The 22,112-nt window shown below is 32.2% G+C and overlaps 2 protein-coding genes across 3 annotated transcripts in view; both read right to left on the reverse strand.

Moving 5' to 3' along the window:
- The window catches only part of LOC118197636 (cytosol aminopeptidase-like), a 183,322-nt gene extending 161,420 nt beyond the window's left edge, over nucleotides 1–21,902 (reverse strand). The window contains exon 1 of one of the 2 annotated variants that reach the window (XR_015041762.1): nucleotides 21,589–21,902. Coding sequence is in view for 1 of the 2 variants with exons in the window: in XM_085819159.1 (XP_085675285.1) it covers nucleotides 21,589–21,813 (225 nt within the window). In the remaining variant the exon portion in view is untranslated. The remainder of the gene's footprint in view (nucleotides 1–21,588) is intronic. The other variant, XM_085819159.1, reaches the window with a different exon arrangement.
- LOC118179846 (NFX1-type zinc finger-containing protein 1-like) lies at nucleotides 16,666–21,581 on the reverse strand. The gene has a single exon (XM_035349005.2). It carries the CDS (start codon nucleotides 21,535–21,537, stop codon nucleotides 16,795–16,797), a length of 4,743 nt encoding a protein of 1,580 aa, XP_035204896.2. The 5' UTR covers nucleotides 21,538–21,581; the 3' UTR covers nucleotides 16,666–16,794.
- Nucleotides 21,903–22,112: the final 210 nt, after the last annotated feature.

Raw genomic sequence — 22,112 nt, forward strand, 5'->3', positions numbered from 1 at the left:
CAGATTGATTATTCTCCATTTCTCGCTGAGGCAGCAACTCGGTGTGATTTTAACTGCTATACGGCGTGCAATCTCTTTGCCAGAAATACTGATCTTACACCGACAACATGCTTTATACTACTCAGACACTCCCTCATTATGTCTACCTGCATATCTGCGCATCTGCTACCGTACATCACCTTACTTAATCTTCTCTATTCTAACCTCCTTGGAATTTATGGTGCCATCCTGAAGGCTACTCATCGCTGTTCCTTCAGATATCTATCAGGATACCTGCAAATAATAAGAAAAACAAAATATAATATTTTTTTGCTGAGCACAAGTTTAAGAAATATTAAATGAAATTGTTTAAATTACATTAAATACAACTGCTTAGCAGAAATGCAAATTATAATATATATATATATATATATATAATATTTTTTTGCTGGGCAAAAGTTTAAGAAATAATAAACGAAATTGCTTAAATTACATTAAATACAACTGCTTAATATTTTCAAATATGCGATTATAAAAAAAAAATATATATAATATTTTTTTGCTGGTCAAAAGTTTAAGAAATAATAAACGAAATTGCTTAAATTACATTAAATACAACTACTTAATGTTTTCAAATATACGATTTGCAGAAATCAGCTTTACAAAATAATTTCATGCTTTAAAACTAAAAGAAATATCTATCATAAAATTAATCAAGAAACCTACTCTTTTATAAATACATAAACTATTTTTATAAATCTAGAAATACTTAAAAACGCTTAAAACATACAGTAAAAGCAAAAAAAAATTCTCAGTATCGTAAGTAACTGATAAGTTAAGTAATCGTTTTAAACTACGAATTTACTTTATTCTCGTTAGCATCCTCTGACAATATATGAAATTAAATTTAATTTATATCATAATATATATAAATAATAATATTAAATTGCATTAATAACAAATTAGCACTTACTTTGTACACGAGACATCCTTACCGCGCGCGATTTGACAGACAGACAGACAAAGTAGACAGATGTCTTTTGTTGCACCCGCTAAGTCTTTCTGCACCGATGGGCGAAAAATCAAGCATAGGTGCGAAGGAAAGGTATATAGAAAGGGGGGCAATTTCGTATTTCAGAGGAGAGTAAAAAGGAACTTCGTATATTTTATACGAGTTCGAAAGGCCAGGAAGAAAAGATGGGACAAAATAAAGTAAAAAATAAATGGCCCAAAAGTAATGGAGAGGAAAAAAAAAATTATTTATAATTAAAAAAAAAGGGCCTATAGAAAGAAAAGGAAAGGAAGTAAGAGAATTTTGTTAAAAAAAAAAAAAAAAGTTTGTGTTCATGAGTGTAGTCAAAGTTGTTATCATTTACATTAAATACAGTCTTCCAGGTGTGTGTAATGAGTGTGTTTTGTAAAGCTTAATAGAGGTAAAGATGGGGAAAATTAATAATAAAATAATAAATTTTGGGGGTCCAGTCACATAACAGTATAAGTCAAGTTTAGAAGCTAACTTTTGCTATAACAAGGAAACTAAAATTTAAAATTTTTTAAATTTAAAATTTTTTAAATTTAAACTTTTATTTTTTTACAGGGAAACCAATATTAGCCTCTACTTTGAGACACAGTAACAGAAGACACATAAGATCAAGATACATATAATATCATGCAAAGTTATACATTAAACTAAATAACATCATCTATTGCGGTTTCCAACATATTTATATATTCAGAAAACACCATCAGATAAAATCATAAATCCAAAACAAGGCGAGAACATATCAGCAAAAATAAATAAGTAAATAAATTACGGAGTTTTTTTATTATTATTATTAATTAATTTTTTTAAAAAAATAAGCATTTTATTTATTTATTAAGTTAATGGTCATAATTTATTATATGTGTACTATTTTATCAATTTGAGGCGCACTGTATTAATATATGCTTTTAATTTAAATAGATAGGAAATGTAGATTAAAGGAGCAAAAACTACAACTGTGTACATTCATTGAGGCCCGAGATCGTGTTTTTAGCTCTCGAGACATTCCTCAAAGGGGCCCCAATGGGTAGGGCTAACACTACTGATAAGGGCTACTGATAAGGATAGCGTCCCTACGAGATGGTAACCAAAAAAGAACCACATGATTTAAAGCAATTACTAAGTATTTAATGCCAAAACATAATAAAATGAGCATAATAATAATAATGATCATAATAAATGAATGAATTTAAAGGTACTTTAGTGACAGATATTTGATTTAGCTTAGAGAAAAGAAGTTCTACTTATCTGAACGCTCCGTCTTAGTGCTGCAAAAGATTGCAAGGAAGATAAGACCCCCCAGGTACAGAACTCCCAGCTTTGAGAAAGAGACAATGCAGAGGATATTCGCGAAAATTTTCTGAAATAAATGAAGATTTTCCGGAAAACACCTTTGAAAATTCAGGAGCTCTTCCAAGATCCTGCCTCCATCGTACGTGATCACAGCGCCCTCCCCGCGCGCGATTTGGCGCCCAAAGTTACGGTTACTAGTTAAGGTTGCAGTGAACGATGAACTCGGATCGTTAAGTTAATAATTTTGGCAAAATTTATTAAGAAGTTCTGCAAGTTCTTGTAAATAGAATTATTGAAATTAGAACTGCTATTTATTGCCAATAAACAAATATAAAATTGTTATATAGTATAATTTTTCTTATATTCCTACTCTTATGTTTATTCACAATCTACATTTGATTATATTTAAGGTCTTGTTTTTACAGTTCAGAATGTATAATTAATAATACTGCTTTCTAATTTGATTAAAATAAAATACAGTAAATTATTTCAAACAGAATGGTATAGGTTATTTCGCTGCAAACAATTATACTAAATATACTTATTTATGTACATTTGAGAATTTAGCGCCGAGCAGTTATTAATCATCCATGATGCTCTTCTGTCTGCCTATTTACAATTCTAAATTACATTGTTGGAAAGAAAAATTAAATTCAAGATTAAAAAAACTTTTTTTTAATGAAAATGTAACTTTTTTAAAAGCTTCATTTATTAGCTAGAATGATTCCAGTTTACTTATCTGTATTATCACAGTGAATCAAATATTATTACTGGCTTATCAAACATTAATAACAGTATAAATAGAGCTTTGGCCCGATTGAATAAACGTAAGAAGACCAGCTAACAAAACTTGTAGCCGCATAATAGGGTTTTAAAAACGATGTTTGAAATTTCAGCTAATTTCTGTAATGCATCCCCGTCATTAACTCCACATGGATTGCCAAATATTTACAAAGGCACCTTCAATTTCGTAGCTTAATAGTAGCTACTTTTGCAGTTATTCCAGCAAGCCCTACATCAGAAACAACAGCCATTTAATGCACATTGGTCTCAAGTGTCTTTCCAGTGCAGGATTTACGTATAAGCTACACATATAAGCTACTATTATATATAGCTTAGGGCCCCCACTTTCTTCGCCCCCCTAAAATTAAAATATAGTATAACAGACTTATAAAGGGACCTATATTTCAAACAGCCTAGAGCCTTATCAAGTCTAAATCTAGCTTTGTGTCTTCCTCAGAAAGGAATTCGTGCTAAATAATTCATGTGAATATGGGAGCTTCGACAGAGGTTCATCATGCCCCAACCCATTGCTTTACAAAATTTCACTTAATACTCACATGCATGAATGACGTAATGGGCTGGAGCCACTCGGGTTGGAATCATAAACAGTGGCTCAGAGTCATGGGATTATCTTCAGAAATCATGTGAAATCTCGCCTACAAAAATCTTACTCTCCCATCTTGGGTAGTAGTAGGTATAGGCTCAGTAAACAGTCATCCACTTACATATTAAAAATGGCGAAGCGGTGTCACGCAACATGGGACTGAGTAGCAGTGAGTTCATCTGAATCCACAGTCTGCGCTGAGATCTAGAAGACCTCTTTATAAGAAAGGAGGAAAACTGAACTTACATAAGTGCATCCTTATGTAAGTTCAATTTTTGTTTTCATTACTGACTAATTAATTAAGCAAAGGATCAAATAAATCTTCGGCACCTTTATGCAAATTCACTTTACTGGACTTTATCATCTATAAATACAGCTTCTAAATTCTAGATCACAAGGGCTCTGTTAAAAGAATCAAGCAAGCCAACTAGATATCTAGTTTGCCTTGAATCAAGATGGTTTGATAAGGAGTACATCATAACTGGGCCGTTCCTAGGCCATTAGATGCCCGAGTACATTCGAGATTGCCGCCCCCAAATTTAAAACAAATTGCTCAATGATTAATAAAATTTATATTTCATACTCACTAAGTACTTACATATGACACATTGTATAACAAGTACTGACATAATATGACAAGTATTTACAATGAATTTGAAATATTTAGGTATCGCGGAAGTCCGGCCGCCCCTGATTTTCGAAGCCCGCTTACTTTTACGCTCTCCACCTTCACTAGGAACGGCCCTGCATCATAAAGATACTTGCACACCTGTGCAAATCGTTGTTGTTTGATAATCCTTGTTACCTAAAGAAATTGTTAGAAATGCGCCTGTCTTGAAGACGAGCGTCCCTGATAAGTATCATTTTCTAACTTCAGAAAAGCACTCTTCATAAAAGTGCATACTTATGTAAGTTCAATTTTTGTTTTCATTACTGACTAGCAGTGGAGTAGCTAGGGTGGGGCAAGGGAGAACATATATCCCCGGGCGCAGAATTCAGGGGGCGCGAAATTGATGTTAAGAAATTTTAGAATGAAATGTTTTCCGTTCTTGACACAGAGAAAGGGGCGCAAAATCTTCGGTTGTCCCCGGGCGCCGAAAACCCTAGCTACGCCTCTTCTGACTAATTAATTAAGCGAAGGATGAAATAAATCTTCGGCACCTTTATGCAAATTCACTTCACTGGACTTTGTATAAATGTACCCTTTGAGAAATGTGTGACGAGCGTTTCCGTAGAAAGATCTTGTTTTTCACAAAAGTGCCGAAAATTAATTCCATCCACTGCATCATTAATTAATTAATCTGCAATGCAAATGAAAACCCCATTCGCATAAAGTGACCTGCCTTAAATTGTCCGTATCCTTACAGAGGTTGCATTTTTCAAAATTACAGATTGATTTTTTGTAAGGTTCACATGCCTTTATGCCAAGGCACCCTTACAAAGAATTTTATTTTTTCGAACAGCGATCGATCTTTATAAAGGTGTATTCACCATTATATCTGGGTGCTATTATGAAGGTGTCTCTAAGAACCACCGCAAAAAAATACCATACATCGCAGATTATCATCGCAATAACTGGGCACATTGCAGATAAAATTAAAGAAAGGCAAGGTGAGCTGCATAATATCCATTGATTCTAGATACTCCTGTTGGAGCCACAATTGCATATATGTTTGTGCATTTTAATTTTGGTATAAGCATATACACAGCTTCCATAACATGCGACCCATCCTCCTATATACCAGGTGTTTCGGTTGATCTTTGCCATTTGACATTCTATATTCTTACCCTGAAGAGACCATGTTCATTGAAACAGGTTCTGATGCAAATGTACAAACATTAATATTATGATACACATGTGGTTGGGCACCTTTTCCCATATATTCTTACAGTGGCTCCTCCATTGCCGTCAGCTGTTTGATACACGAAGTGAATGTCTGCAAACTCTGAATTCGTAAAACGGTATATACTCTGTGGTTGGAATCAGAAAGCTCTCCAAGTGCCTACCAGGAGCACTGGTACTAAACACAGATTTATCTGTTTTTCCATTTCTGGCCTTGTTGCTCCATATAAATACGGTTTATTTCGTTTGATTTTTATTAAAGATGAGTCAGCCTGTATATATAACAGAAAGATGAATTGTATTTTGCGATGCATATGAGAGGTTATCTTTAAAGTGGGGGAACTTAACAAAGCAAGGTTATTCGTAATTATGTCATAACGAAAAAAAATTGTTTTTAATATTATATAATCCTAACTAATATTATAAATGCGAATGCGAGTTTGTTTGTGCGTTTGTTTATTACCCTTTCACTTTTTAATTACTTAACCGATCACCATGAAATTTTCAAGAAAGATGAGAAAAGGTTATAGGCTATATAATGTAACTTATCAGTTGAAACTTAAACTATACAATAAGTTTTATAGTTAAAATGATTGCCGTTGTATAAACATTAAATGTTAAACGATATAAAAGTTTGTCTGCGCGCACAGGTGCTTGGCTTGTCTATAAAATGTTTGCGTGGTTTAAACCACGCAAACATTTTATAGACAATAAATATTTAATAAACATTTCATTTATAACCTTTTCTAATATACAGGGGCATAGCTAGAGTTTCCAGCGCCTGGGGACAACTGAAGCATTTGCGCCCCATTCTATGTGCCAAAAATGGAAAACATTTCATTCAAAAATTTCGTAGCATCAATAAGGCGCCCCTTGGATGCTGGGCCCAGAGACAGATAGCCTCACCCTAGCTACGCCACTGCTAATATATCAAAAATATTTCTTGAAAATTTCATGATGATCCGTTAAGTAATTAAGGCGTGAAAGCGTAACATTTATAAATTTTTCCTTGTTTAATTTTATTATTTGAAATCCTTCAGGATTTACGGGTTTCGGGTCATCTTTCACAAAAATTTTTCAGTCATTAAGAAAATATACGTAGCAGTTTTACTAGATTTCATGGCGATACACTCCACGTAAATACAAAATATCCGCGGTCTATAGGTATAGAAGAAGGGCAGTATTTACTGAAATTTTACGCAGAGTGTATTTTTAAAATTCACGCGAAGTTGAAACTTATTTAAGGACATTAACGCGAGCGAAGCCGTGGGTAAAAGCTAGTAAAACTATAAAACATGAAGCCACATTAAATTAATTAACTGGAAAACAAGGGGCCCACCAGCGGCCGAGCGGTAACGTCGCTGAACACTGGTAGTTCGGTCCGAGGTTCGAATCCCGCGAACGGGCTGGCTGCATGGGTGTTTTCGTGGTTTTCCCCATGTGTAACGTGTATACGAGCCAGTTTCCCATAGAAAGTCCTCCACGAAGGCATTCCTTCCCTTAGGCAGATAGCCCTAGTGTGCTTTGCTGTAACCTCAATAAACCAAACCATAAAACAAACTCATGATGCAAACACCTAATTTCTAGATTTGGTATAATTAATGTGTTTTAGGTATATTACCGAGTGTTCTATGGGACAGTAAACAACTCGCACATGTTTGATTGCTCATGTATTCATATGCTTTATTTGATCTTCATTTTGCTGAATAGTATCTGCTGGCCGTGAGGAGGTAAATATCAGCCATATAGATTTTTGTCATAGAAGGTCTTTTTTTTTTTTTTTTTTTTTTTTTTTTTTTTTTTTGTCTGTTTGTTTGGATGGACAGTACAGTAATTATGAGCCATAAAGTTAGTCAGAAAATGCTTTCACCAGGTCACAAATTTTCCAGTGAGCCATCAAATTTTCATTGAAATGCAGACAACAGAAAATACACATAAGCGATGTGTATCCAGCACACGTTTTTAAACTATTCTTAGTGTATACAGAATTTGGCTATTACTGATGTAATTGACTGCTATAACCAGAAGTGTGTTTATCTGTTACATGAAGTGCCAGAGTGGAGATCAAAGTGATTAACTTGATAGCAATCACCTTTCTATTATCTTCCATTACTAACAATAAAGTTTAAAAAAAAAAAGCGTGGGAGCGATACAAAACAACACGAAAAAACGAATGTCACTTGAAAGGAAACGTCACTTTCGCCAATCTGAGCGATAACTGATTCTTGTTTGGCTTTCAGCCTGTTTACCAAGTGAAGATGGTAACCCTATTTCGCCAAAGGCAGTTTCTCAGAACTGTTGCTGCAAAAGTTTTGCTCCGGCTACAAACAGCTAATATGATAACGCTTTTAGGGATGCAGCTAATAGAAAGTGTTCAAAATGAACGACGACAAGCATCTGTAGTTCCTGATTCTAGACAAACACTGACAACCGATGAACATGTTAACAATGAACCCCCCCAAAAAACCTAAACTTACTTACTATTGTAAACAATGTTAAAAAAATTGTAAGTAAATAATTTTACCTCTCTTTATTCTTTCACATTTAAAAAATTATTGTCTAAAATGAAGTATTAACTTGGTTTTACATTTTAATTTCTTTTAAAAACCGATTAATTTCATTCGTCAAATTTTTAATTACAAACTTTTTTTTTCGGGTATGACATACCCAGCGCGTTCTCATGTTCGTTGGATCGGTGCGTATGCTTGCGGGTTAAAAACGCACGAAGCAGTGGGCGATTCTGCACTTTCCCCAAATTATGTTGTTCTTAATCTTCTGATTAAGGTTTTTTATGCCTCTGGTTTACATGCAGTTGCAGAATTATTAACAATTTAAAAGTTGTTTAAGTGCAGCTAAACATAGTTTTTTAACTATAGCAGCCATATTTGTTTACATTTGAAACTTTTGAAACTTAGCAGAACAGTGAATTAAGTCAGTTTATGCACTTTCAACGTGTTTTTTTCCAAGTGGCACCAAAAGTAAACTTTCAGTTTTGTACAGCGAAAATTATGCCTTCTTGCCTGCTGACCATATTGCTTGTTTTTGCATAGAAACTTTAATTTTAATTGTAAAAATTCTTTTTTAATTGAATTACCTGTATTTGGTGTTTTGTATTTTTCAAATTTTAATAAAGGTATTTTAAGGTTTTATGTATTTTTGCCTTATCGCAAAGTGAGTGAATTTCTTGAATAAGAAATATATCTTGAATGAAATTCGAGGAAATAAGTTTAAATGAGGTGCAAGAAAAAATGCATATAATTTAATATTCTATACAAGTCATGTGTCCATATCAGATTTTTGTATATAAGGAATGAAGTTACTTCAAACAAAAATCATAATTTATATAAGTCTTATCTTTCTTTCCTACTTATATTTTCTTTAAGCTTTATTTAACTCATTTTAGTTGATGTTACAAAGTTACGACTAAACTTCAGGACTAAATTATTATTATTATTATTATTATTATTTTGTATTGATTCTGGTTTAGATACAGGAAATACTTTTGTTGGGTAATCAATTATATTGATTCAAATTTCATTTAGATGGAACTAAATTAATTTTTATCTGAATTTAAAATCTGGTGTTTTAAGACATGACCAGAATTCTTTTCTTCTTTTCACTACACAAGGCCCATACAAGTACATGATTTATGTTTTAATTTCTGCAAATTAACATCCACAAAATTTAAGAATAAACAATCTTTTAATATACAAAAATAATGATATGAAAATGTTTCAAAACTGTTTATTGTAATAGCAAAAGCTTGGTCGTCGATAAGAATTTTATAAGAAATAAAGTACTTTACTTGTTAAGTCTACCCATTATACACTTTAAATTACTTTTTCTTTCTTCGATAAATGATACATTAATAAAAGGAAATAAAGAGGTCTTATAAAAAAATTATCTCATGAGAAAATGCATGGTCAGTTCTACTGATTAATTATAAAATGTCATATTGTAAATAATTCAGATATCTTAATTAAAATGTTTTTTTCCTATCCGTTTATCTTTTTAATGGAAGTTTTTATTTTCGAAATACCTACCCATCCCATACACATCCTTGTTGAATTCTAAAATCAATGACTATCACATGATTTGGAAATAATTCTGATGAACATATATACTTGCATAACAGTAAAAGTGAAACTTAAGTCTTTTACCAGAGGTATTTAAATAAAAATTATAGAAATAAAAAATATGTACTGAAGTAATACTGTACTTACTAAAGAGTATAACTTCACCATTCTTTATTTATCATCAATATTTAGACACATGGCAGTGTGTCAGACAAAAAAGAAATTGGGAGATACAGTGCTATGCGCATCTTACACAAACAATTTTGAGCTACTTTCGATGCCCCCATTACTGAAAAACATTTAGACTTACAAACTTTCAAATTTGTATGTCTAATAGAGCTCCCTTTAACACTTCGAATCGCAAATTTCATTAATCTACCTCTTATAGTTAAGGAAAAGGTCTGAAAAGTGTCATTTTTATCACTCATCAAAAACCTAGATCACTTCTAAATGACTTAGATACTTTAAAAAATTTGGCATCAAGGTAGATAGATCAGTAGTGATATGTACAGCAAAAAATCTATAACTTAAAAAAAAACTACATTATTATCGAGGCTAAACCAAATAATACTCATAACAATGTCACCAATAAATGGCGTTGCACCGATCGCTTGTTTCCACACCACTCAGATGCTAATCAACTTTTCTGAAAGTGAAGATAAAATAAAAGCCTCTCTATAACAGATGAAATGATAGCACAGACATAGAATGCAGGACCGGCGCTTTTGTCATTTTGGGCGATATTTCAAAAAGAATGTAATTAGCTTTTCAAATGATATAAGCATTGCCGTTCATTAACTCAAATTTAAGTAATAAGATGCCAGATGCAAATAAAGGAATAGAAAATTAAAAAAAGGGGAGGAATGTAAATCTATAATTTAAAACAAAATTTGAACACTTATATTGTTTAATAATTAAAAATAGCTCTTTAAACTTATTGTTTATTTTTATGTCCCTTAAAAAATATAAAACTTCGAAAAACTACATTATTATTGAGGTTAAACCAAATACTCATGGGGGGGGATCTCGAGAATTTAATAATTAAGAAAATGCTAATAAAAAGAAACCAAAGCAGCGTAAAAGCAATATTTCCACCACTATGGAAAATATAAAAATTGCTAATAAAAAGAAACCAGTGCAGCACAAACGCAAGAAAACAAAGTAAAGGTCATGCAAATGTTTACACTCTTTTTCATTTAATAAGAACATTACCTTTAATTTAGCTTTTCAAAAATTAATATAACAACAACATAAATATGAAAAAGGGCCCAAGTTTGGAAAAAATAGCATTCTGTGTAGTCGGTTTCACCAACAAAGGATATGAGATCTAACAGATGGCAAGTTCCATAGCAGTTCTTTTAATCATAGCTGTAGGAATGCACAACATTCTTCAATTAAATTTAAAAAACAAGTATTGGGTAGAGTAGACTTTAAGGTACCCCTTGTATTATGGCAAAGTTGTTGTTTCATTTATGGTAGCCTTAGTAGTTGAATGTTATGGAAACCCTATTGTGACGTAATGAGGTGCATGATTCTGGGAAATTTTGAATCATGGGATGTTTTGCAAGCGTTTTTGTGGTGTGTGTTGGTTTGATTCTTTAGACGGTAGAATGGCCGAATGTAGTACGATTGATTTGAGGTTTCTGTATGATTTGGAGCGAAAGGGGAAAAGAGCTTTAATTGACTGGTGTGTAAATGAAGGTTTACTTAGTAGTCACTATAAGTGTCCTGTATGTAGGGAGGATATGCGTCTAGTCGAACGTAAAAACCATTTAGATGGATTTGAATGGGTTTGTAGGAAGAAAGGTTCAGATGGTCACTATGTGAAGCGTTCGATCAGAAAGAATACCTGGTTTGAAAAAAAGTCATTTGAGTATGATTGATAGTTTGATTTTTACGTGGCTCTGGGTGTACGAAGCGAACTCGAAAATCATGGTAAGTGACTATTTGCTTTTGGTAGTACTTAAATGTGTAACATGTTTTTCCATTTTTTATGTTATTTTATTGTTTGGTTTAAAATGTATTTTATTGAGATTATGTATTTTTTGTTTGCCTATATTGTAGAATTTGGTGCTCCTTTGACGTTTTAAGTGAAAATATATCAATGTGTACATAGACAAAGTAAAGGGAGTGCGCAATGCAAGTTTGTGCAATTTCGGGATTTTTTTTTTAAAGTAAAAATAGGTCGACGTGTACATGGCTACTAAAGTTAAAAGAGTGTGCGATGCCATTTTTGTGCAATTCGAGGATTTTTTTTAAGTGAAAATAGGTCGATGTGTACATGGATAAAGTCAAAGGAGTGCGCAATGCCACTTTTGTGCAATTCGGGAATTTTTTTTTTTAAGTGAAAATAAGTCGATGTGTACATGGATACCGAGTTTGTGCAATTGTTTGTCTTGTTATTTTGACTTCCACTTCGCAAGCCAAAATAACGAGTCAAAGAATTGCACAAAATCGGTATCCATGTACCGCCCAAAATCGTTAAGTTTCGCCAAGGGTACCCTAAACTATACTTTTACTCAAGTATTACTTTCTTTGATATTGGACTTCTAACTTGGCAAGTTTTAATTGTCAATAAATTATGTTAAAAAAATTTGACTTCTCCAACTAGAAATTAACTTGCCAAGTTAGACATTCAATATCAAAGAAAGTAATAAATACTTGTTTTTAAAATTAATTGAAGAATGTTGTACATTTCTACAGCTATGATTAAAGGATGGAAATTGTCATCAGTTAGATATCAAATCTTTTGTCTGTGACACAGAACACTGTATCTCTCGAAATTAGTTCCTTTTTCACATTTATGTTGTTATGATTATTAATTCCCTCATCTAATAGTATTATCTCTTCTTTTTCTCCTTGGCTTTACTTGATGAGTTATCTACAGCCATTCTCTTTGTAATGCCATAATTATGTAAAATGTTGGCAAATACACCCATTTGAACGTTTGCATTGCTCCATTATATTAATTATTCTAAGAATTACGCTTAAAAGAATATGATTTATGCAAGTTTAAACTGTGCATTAAGAAAAAAACCACTAATTCCAGCATAATTTAACTCATAAAAATTTTTCTTAGAGACACAATGAAATTTTGAGTGTATGGTAGGCAATTATGATTATAGGTAGATTGGCTCACAAAGAAGATACCATTATGGGTGATTGATACATTTTTAAAAATTTGGTATAATATTCTTAAAAAGCATTGTTAAACTACTACATATGCCTATTATTTCAATAGACTCTGGTGTCAGTGCAAAAAGAGTAAAGACTGTTATTGATATTTGAACAAAAATGGTATAATTAATTTCTCAATATTACAATTAGTTAATTAAAAGTATTGGAATGAATGCAGTATTACTGAGGAAAATAACTTCACTTTCTTTTATGCTTTCACACAATTACAGTAAAAAGTCGTTAATCCGGACTCGTCGGGACTTCGGCGATTCCGGATTATCGATTTTTCCGGATTATAGATCATCAGTTTAAATCTGGTAAGATGGCATGCAGAAATTACAGAATTAAAAATATGAAACCGTAATTTATGAAATAAAGAACAATTCTGATCTAAAGGGTATCAAAATTTACAAAGAGGAAAAGCTTAATACTTATTTGTTTACTTTATTGAACATTTCTTTCAATGCAAGTTCTTTAAGTTGCTTCGTTTCATGTGATAATACTTTCTCTTTAATTCTATTAAACATACATAATTTCTTGTTTAGTTATAAAGTTCCGCTGTTCAAGTCCTAAAATTGCTGTGTTGAGAATACCGACTAATTTGTCAATTGAAATTTTTTTGTTTTCAATAACCTCTGTCACTTTCTTCACTATCGGAAGCGAATTATAATGACAAGGAACTTGTTTTAAATCATATCAAAGACGGAGTACATTGAGATGAAATACTACATTTAGTAAGGAATTATAAGCCAAATAAAATAAAAACATCTGCCCTGAAGATAAGGATACTTCTGACAGATCAACTTCCAATTCATTGCGCGCCGCTGCGTTCCCCCCCGCTGAGCCGCGTGAAATTGATAAACAGATTTCGGATTTCGAAACATACTTTCTCTTTAGATCCTTTACATATTAGCAAATATATATCAGAAATTCTGTTTGATGTAATCGAAAGTTCAAGCTTACTTTTATAAAATTGCTCTAACAGTCTGCAAAATATAATAAGCCGGATGCAATTAAAAGATTAAGGAACAACGCAATCTGCAACATTAACTGATTTAGATAATTTTAGCTTAGCTTATACCGTCCGTTATACATGCAGATGTTTTTATTTTATTTGGCTTATAATTCCTTACTAAATGTAGTATTTCATCTTGATGTACTCCGTCTTTGATATGATTTAAATCAAATTCCTCGTCATTATAATTCGCTTCCGATAGCAAAGAAAGTGACAAAGAGGTTATTGAAAACGAAAAAATTTTGATTCACAAATTAGTCGATATTCTCGTCACAGCATTTATAGCACTTGAACAGCGAAACTTTGTAACTGAACAAGAAATTATGTCTGTTTATAGAATTAAAGAGAAAGTATTATCACATAAAAAAACGAAGCAACTTAAACAACTTACATTGAAAGAAATGTATAATAAAGTAAACAAATAAATATTAAGCTCTTTTTTTTGTAAATTTTGATACCCTTTAGATCATAATTGTTCTTTATTTCATAAATTACAGTTTCATATTTTTAATTTTATAATTTCTGCATGCCATCTTACTAGATTTAAACTGATGATCTATAATCCGGAAAAATCGATAATCTGGAATCGCCGAAGTCCCGATGAGTCCGGATTAACGACTTTTGACTGTATTACAAAAAAATTTATTTTATTTACACAACTTGTTTATTAAATATCCAAAACAAAAAAATATAAAAATCTATAAGTATAAAAATTGTAAGTATTGTTATAACTATATTGAATATATATATATATGAATTTGACAAAAATTCATAGTTCATGCATTTTAAGCAATTATCGGGTCAGTCCATAAGTTCGTGTGCATTACGAGTATGCATGGAATTCACTTTGATGCATTTACTAAAACAATACAATTTTGAACCTGTTGAAACTTGTCATCGTTTGAGTAACATATTATTCAGTTCATCACCAACTTTCATAAATATCGAACGCATTTTAGTACCCATAGAAGATGAATATAGATAATCAGTACAAATGTGCTGTGCTACATTTTTTAATTTCGTGTGGTGAATCTGCCAGGTTTGCAGCAATAAAAATTAATAGTGTAGTACATGGTGAACACACTATTAGTGTAATTACTGCTCAGAAATGGTTTAAAAAATTTAAAGTTGGAAAAAGCAGCATTGATGAACCCCGTTCAGGACGTTTTGAACTGTTAGAACCAAATCAAATGATTAATTCAGAAGTTTATAGTGAACAACTTTGCTGTCTAAACTCGGAATTGATCAAAAAACGCCCACGATTGGTAAATATCAACAAAGTGTTGTTTCATCATGATAACGCTACACGACACACGGCTCGAACAACGCTGCAAAAAAATTAGTGAATTTAATTGGGAGCTTTTGTCACATTCTGCTTACTCCCCAGATATTGCCCCAAGTGATTTTCACTTATTTTGGGCCTTGAAATTATTTTTACCGGGAAAAAAATTAAATTCTAAACAGGATGTACACAATTAACTTTCAAGTTTTTTTGCATAAAAAACAGAGTCTTTCTACAGCAATGGCATAAAAAAGCTACATGTAAGATGGCAAAATGTTGTAGATAATGGAGAAAAATATATAATTGATTAAAATTGTGTTTTTTTATATTTAAAACTTTACCAAAAAAATTCACACAAATTTATGGACTGACCCAATTCTAAAGATGGAAACAATGGGGCTTTGCTTAACTACATCAGATAGAAGAATGCTACCCCTTTTCCCAATAAGACTGACACTTGTGTTTCCGTACTGGACGGCAAGAATTTTGAAATTTAGAAGAGTACCGAGTAGCGAAAATTAAGGCAGAATTTAGGTCCTACAGAGATTGCAACGGCTCTCCCTCTCCTGCAGAACCACTCAAGGACTGAAAGCCTGACTTTGTCCATCATAAATCAGTATACTGCTATCGGTTATGATGGGACTCTTTAGCACCAGGTGTTAGAAAAGTGACATATGGAAATCTCATTTAACTAGGAGAAGAAACACATTTACTGCACATCTGTTTCTTTTTGTTGAATATTATAATCTCCACTTCTAGATTTTGCAAGCAAAAAGGACAAATTTTTTGTTTGTTATTTATTTCATGGTTGGTGGTTTGGAGGTCCGGATTGTGGGTTTCGTATTGTATCCACACTTCATTTTTCTTTCTTCTTAAGGAATGGCACACAATAATATATTGCTGAATAATGAAGACTAAATTCCCATGCTTGACAAACTATCTTTCCTTTATTGCATATCTTAATAGTGACATTAAAAAAAAAAAAAAAAAACTTATTTTTGACTATGCTTTATGTAAAGATTCTACTTAGTTAAAAAATTGAACCGCATTTAACTGAAATATTATGATAAAAGTGCATGAAATTAGAAATATTTAACATTCCTTCTAAACTGTACACTAATTTTTCAGAAAATTTCATTAAACTAAAAATTTCATAATATTTGCAATTTATCTTACTTTTGCTTTATACTGGCGAATCACTTTCATTCTCAAAATTAAAATTTACTGAAAATGTACCAGAGTCGTAGCTAGGGTTTTCAGCGCCCAGGGATAACTAAAGATTTTGCGCCCCCTACTGCTTGCCAAGGATGGAAAACATTTAATTCTAAAATGTCATAACATCAGTTTGGCACTCCTTGGATTCTGCGCCCGGGGACAGATGCCCCCCTATAGCTACACCCCTGAAATGTAGAAATTTAAAGTACATAATACAACATACTTAGATTAACAGCACATGTAAGAATTATTAAAAGGTTGAATCTTACTTTTGCACAAATCAAACATTCAAGAACTGTCAAAATGGAAAAAAAAAGGTAAAATAAGAAAAACATACAAAATAAATTCCACAGTACTAAATTTAATGTTAATTTTATTAAATATCTAATATGAATGCAGTATTTAAAGTTAAAAAATTACATAACTAAAAAAATTAATATTGGTAAAATATTTCCAGTTAGCTTTTAAAATCTTAACTGTTCTACTTAGTACAAAAATGCATCATCTTCAGTTGAACTATCAAGATTAAAGATATCATCATCAGAAAATACATTTATATCCTCCTCCTCATAAAATCGAAATGATTTACGGTTTAAATTAACACATACTTCACAGGGTACATCTTTTGCTGCAAAGCACTTAATGGATTGGAAATGGCCACATAGCATTCTCTGTATAACAACTATTTCACACTTTTCATTACATGGGTCAGAACATTTTTCAAGACATTTATGGCCACATGGTAAAACCTTAATACAGGAATTTTCACATTTTGGTAAATTCTGAGAACAATTCATATACACTTCATGTCCACAATTCATGACTACTTTCACTTGATTTTTACATTGTATATGTGCAGCTCCATATGTACATTTATAACAATTTCCAGAACATACATGACCACATTCCAAGATTTCTATACACTTCTCATAGCAATCACTTTTATCTGATAAATAACATTCTACTTTTTTCTCATGACCACATGGATATTTTTTTCTAATAAGAAATTTACATGACTCACAGTTTTTTCCACAAATAATATTACAAATATGACCACATTTCAAACGTTTTTCACATTTTGCAGAACAAGGTACATGATTTTCTCGCAAAAATCCATTTTCAAATACGAAACATTTCCCACAACTGCCATTACAAATATGACCACACTTCAATGTAACATTGCACCGAATTTTACATGCTTTTAGAACTTTGCTTAAATCTGATTTTTCATAACATTTCACACTGACTGGATGGCCACATGGAGAATTAACAAACACCATTTGCTCACATTCTTTTGTACATGGATATCCACATATATTAGCACACTGATGACCACAAGGGCATTTTTTTTCACACGGTAGAATACATTGATGTCCATTATCATAACAAGGAACAGTTATTTCATGCCCACATTTTGGGACAATTTTTAGAACAGGCACTTTACAAGATTTACATTCTTCATAGCATAATCCAGGACATCTGTGATTATTTTCACATATGATTTTCTGACATTGTTCTAAACATTTATATTCTTTGTGATCCAGATCAACAGGATGACATTTCCGAGAACATACATGACCACAAGTCAACAATTTTTCACAAGGAATTAGACAGCCACCGTCTGGAACCTTTTCAAAGTCTGACCAAGATGATGCATATACAGTATTTTCTGGATGCTTCTGACAACACAGACTAAGTGACTCACCAATACAATTCTGTACTTCAAGTTTACATAAGATTTTTTTCCATAGATTACAGGTTTCAGATAAAAATTTGAAATTTCCAATACAGTATAAACCTTTTTTAGCACGTGAAAGAGCTACACACACTCTATTTGCTACCTTCAAAAAGCCAATGCTGCCATCTTCATTGCTTCTTACAAAAGAAATAATAACAATATCATTTTCTTCTCCTTGAAAGTTATCGACAACTGTTGCTCTAACTCCTGTTACACCTTTTAACTTCAACATCTGCTTCAACTTTATTAACTGCCCATTATAGGTAGTAAGCACTGTAATTTGTGATGTATCATAACCTTGTAAAATTAAATATTTACATAGTTCTACAACAAACATAGCTTCATGTTCATTTGCATGAGACTTAAGTTCATTTTCTGATGATTCAAAATAACTGTGATTTACAAAATAAAGATTACCATTTATACCTTTGATATTTTCATATTGAGTTACTGATTTATGATTTATAAGATCCATATAAATATGAGGTGTTAACAAACTAGCAATACATGGACGCATACGATGTTGAATAGTCAGCTGATGGTATTCAATTCCATTTTTTATCATTCTTTCATATAACGAAACATCAAAATGAAATCTTTTAGCAAGTTCATATACTGTTGGGTTTGGACGCAGCTGTTGATGATCACCAATGAGTATAACATGCTCAGTATCTTTCATCAAGGATGTTACAACATGTGCTTCAAGAACTTCTGCAGCTTCCTCAAATATCACAATCTGAGGATTCAGCCTTTTTAAAATATCTCTGTATTTAGCAGCACCTGTTGTAGTCATTCCGACAACATCACATTTACGCAAGACAAACACATTCTCTTCATTTCGTATCTCCTGCAACTCAGCATGTGTATCAAATAAACATTTTTGATCATGTTCAATTTCGGTATTCAGATGTTTCATATAACACTGAACCCAATACATGTATAATGACCATCTCTCATCCAGTGATAAATCCCACACATTTCTCACTGCATTCACTTGATTAGGCGTCATTGCTCTTGTTGATTTTAACTTTTTCCTGATATAAGCTTTACTCTTTTTGCCAACACATACCTTCCATTCACCTTCAGTCAAGTCATTTTCATATTCTCCTTCAACAAAGTCACTTCTTTTAGAATTTCCAGTTGCAGCATTTCTTTTAATATTTATGTTTATTAAATCATCATGGTCATCAATATTTCTCAGTGCTTCAATATTAGCCACATCACTCTCGTTTTCTTCAGTATTGTTAAATGCTTCTTTTTTTTCGACTAAGATAAATTTTGCACACTTATCATCATTTTCCCCCTGATTATCTTTGGTAGTGCATGTTTCACTAAAATTTTCAGTTATCCCAAGCCAATGCTTCACAGTTTTTCCACGGATGGCACCATTATTCACACATTCATATACCAATGTCTTGTAATGAGGACGACTCATAACATGGAAAAGATAAACATCATCCAGTACATTATTAAAACAGGCATGAAATGTTTTACTTTTCAATTCTATTCTTTCTGTCATCACACTTAAACGCTGGCATTTCTCTGCAATATTACATCTCACATGACCAGGTATAGATTTTAATTTTCTTGCTTTCATACGCAAATTATTTAATTGATATTTTGCAAGTTCCTTATTGGTGCAACTGCCTCCTACTCTACCTACAGATTCTGAATAGTTTAAAATTCCTTCTAAAAATTGATCCAATGCATGATTTGTGTAACACACAACAAGAATCGGGGATCCTCGGAGATTCCTTTTATTATGAAGCAAAATTTCAGCTATCTTTAAACCGATAAACGTTTTACCAGTTCCAGGTGGACCTTGAATTATACATAATTCTTTTGCAAGAGCTGATTTTAATGCTAAATACTGCGATTTGTCTAAGCCAAATTCCTCTTCTGAGGGCCACAATTTATAATTCAAGACAGGTACCATTATTTTAAAACGGGATAGCTTATCAACAAAAGGTGTCATATCATACATTGTACCAGACTTTAAATAATTTGGTGCTTTTATTACATTTTCTGTCTTCACTATATATTTCTGGAAAGGAAAATTTACTTCATTCATCTCTCTTAAAGCACTAAGGTTATGACGATACGCTTCAAAATATGCTTGAGTTTCAACCATGATAAAATACCTTAAAGATTCAAAATTTAAAATGTCTGAAGAAACACTTTCAAACTTGATGAGTAAATGTCCTTGTTTGAGTAATTTTGCATCTCGGCTTGTTACAGATGCTAAATGTAGAGTTTCAAAGTTATTATCAGAAAAGCATATTAGAGAACCGGTCAATAATCTTTTACTGTTCTCCCAATTGATATTACGGAATGGTGTTACATCAAAACTTGCCATATAAACCAAACCACTTCTATCTAAGCAAGGATAAAGTAACTGGAAATTATAATATATTCTAACATCTTGTAATGCTTTCAAATTTGGTCTTGCTGCTTGACTACTTAGTGAGAGGTACATATACTGTTGAATACCATTTCTTAAAGGACGAACGTAGTCTTCTCTTAAAAGCCGAAACTGTACATCTAAATAATGCTCAACATCTGCATACTTCCCTTGTACAATATTAGGCCTCAAAAATACTTTTGTTTCTTGAAGGTCACCAACAGTTGGTAATATTGATAAACTCCGAAAGTCTTCTGGTGGCTGATTTTGTTGAGATTTAACTTCTGATTCATTTTTTTTACCCATTTTAAATTGATGTAAGAAAAGATCTTTTCCATTTTCAATTTCTAACAAAGATATCTTCAAATCTGCTGTTTTAAACCCCTTTTTTGCAATAACATCACAGGTAAGCTGCAGAATAGGTAAAAGAATAAGAACAGTATCAGTAGAATTAGACAATTCAGTTTCTTGAAATTTCTTAAGTAGATCTATAATACTCTGAAAAGATGCTATTTCATACGAATGCAAACTATTTTTCTGAAAATACAGTAAATAATGCTGCACCTGAAGGAGGAAATGCTGATTGTTCATTACATCATGAATAAGAGATTGCAAAAGTTTTTGCTGACTAGCTCTACAAGCTTTACCTAGCAAATTGAGAATGGTAGTCATCATTTCTCTCTCAAATTTATCTTGTGATAGAGTATACTTAAATCCACTTCTGTCCATGACAAGCATGAACAATATCTCAGTTTCATCTTTCTCCAAAAGCATTTTTAAAGATGTCAATGTAGTAAGCTTTTTATCTTCCTTCACCTGACATACAGACATTCTATCTGTTTTAATACTTGGTAATTGTTTTTCTACATCCTTCGGAGGAAACTTATTTCTAGTTTGAAAACCATGCAACTGCGTGTTCATGTCTTTCAAAGTATTAGTTCTTACTGCATTACTTCTGTTCACATTACTCATTGGTAGACCCTCAGCCTGATGTTTCACCCCAAATTCTGACCGATTTCTATTCATATCAATATTCATCCATTCTTTATTGGTATTTTTTTTAGAACACCCTGTTTTATTTCCATTCATATTAGTACTTGCTAAAAAATTCAAAGAATAACGATTTTGAAAATTACTTACTTGCATAAATGAATTGGAGTGGTCGGTTCTTGCAAATCGTCTTTGCGTAACATCTCTCTTCTCTCTGTTATCATTAACCAATTTTTCATTCAGCTTTACTGGAGTATTAACATATCTTGGGGAATTTCCCTTATTGTAGCGCCCGCAAGTATTTATCCTTTTCGCAGAATTTCTTTCACTTTTTAAAGCAACAGCTTTAACTTTAGAACAGATTTCGTCATCCATTCTGAAGAGAAATGCTTAATTATTTAGGTTAAATCAACTGGCATGGACATATCTCCAAACCTAGAATTCGCAGCACATACTACCGATTCACACGTACCACCTAAAGAAAAGAAACCGAAACTAAATCACAGCATGTGAAAAATAGTTGCCAACCATCATCTCTTAATTTGCATATCTTGTTTTCAATCTTGTATCAATTAAATTAATTAATCCATTTTCCGGTATTTATATTACGTTATATGACACAGTTAGTAATTACTATTTTTAATAGTATTCATAGCGGCAGCTTTATAGCTTTT

The sequence above is a fragment of the Stegodyphus dumicola genome, chromosome 6, assembly GCF_044657685.1.
Source record: "Stegodyphus dumicola isolate Sdum_Otavi_A_Nest chromosome 6, ASM4465768v1".
NCBI classification, from domain to species: Eukaryota; Metazoa; Arthropoda; class Arachnida; order Araneae; family Eresidae; genus Stegodyphus; species Stegodyphus dumicola.

Excerpts from the sequence above, each read along its gene's own strand:
- LOC118179846 (XM_035349005.2), bottom strand. The coding sequence starts at position 21,537 with ATGAATGGAAATAAAACAGGGTGTTCTAAAAAAAATACCAATAAAGAA.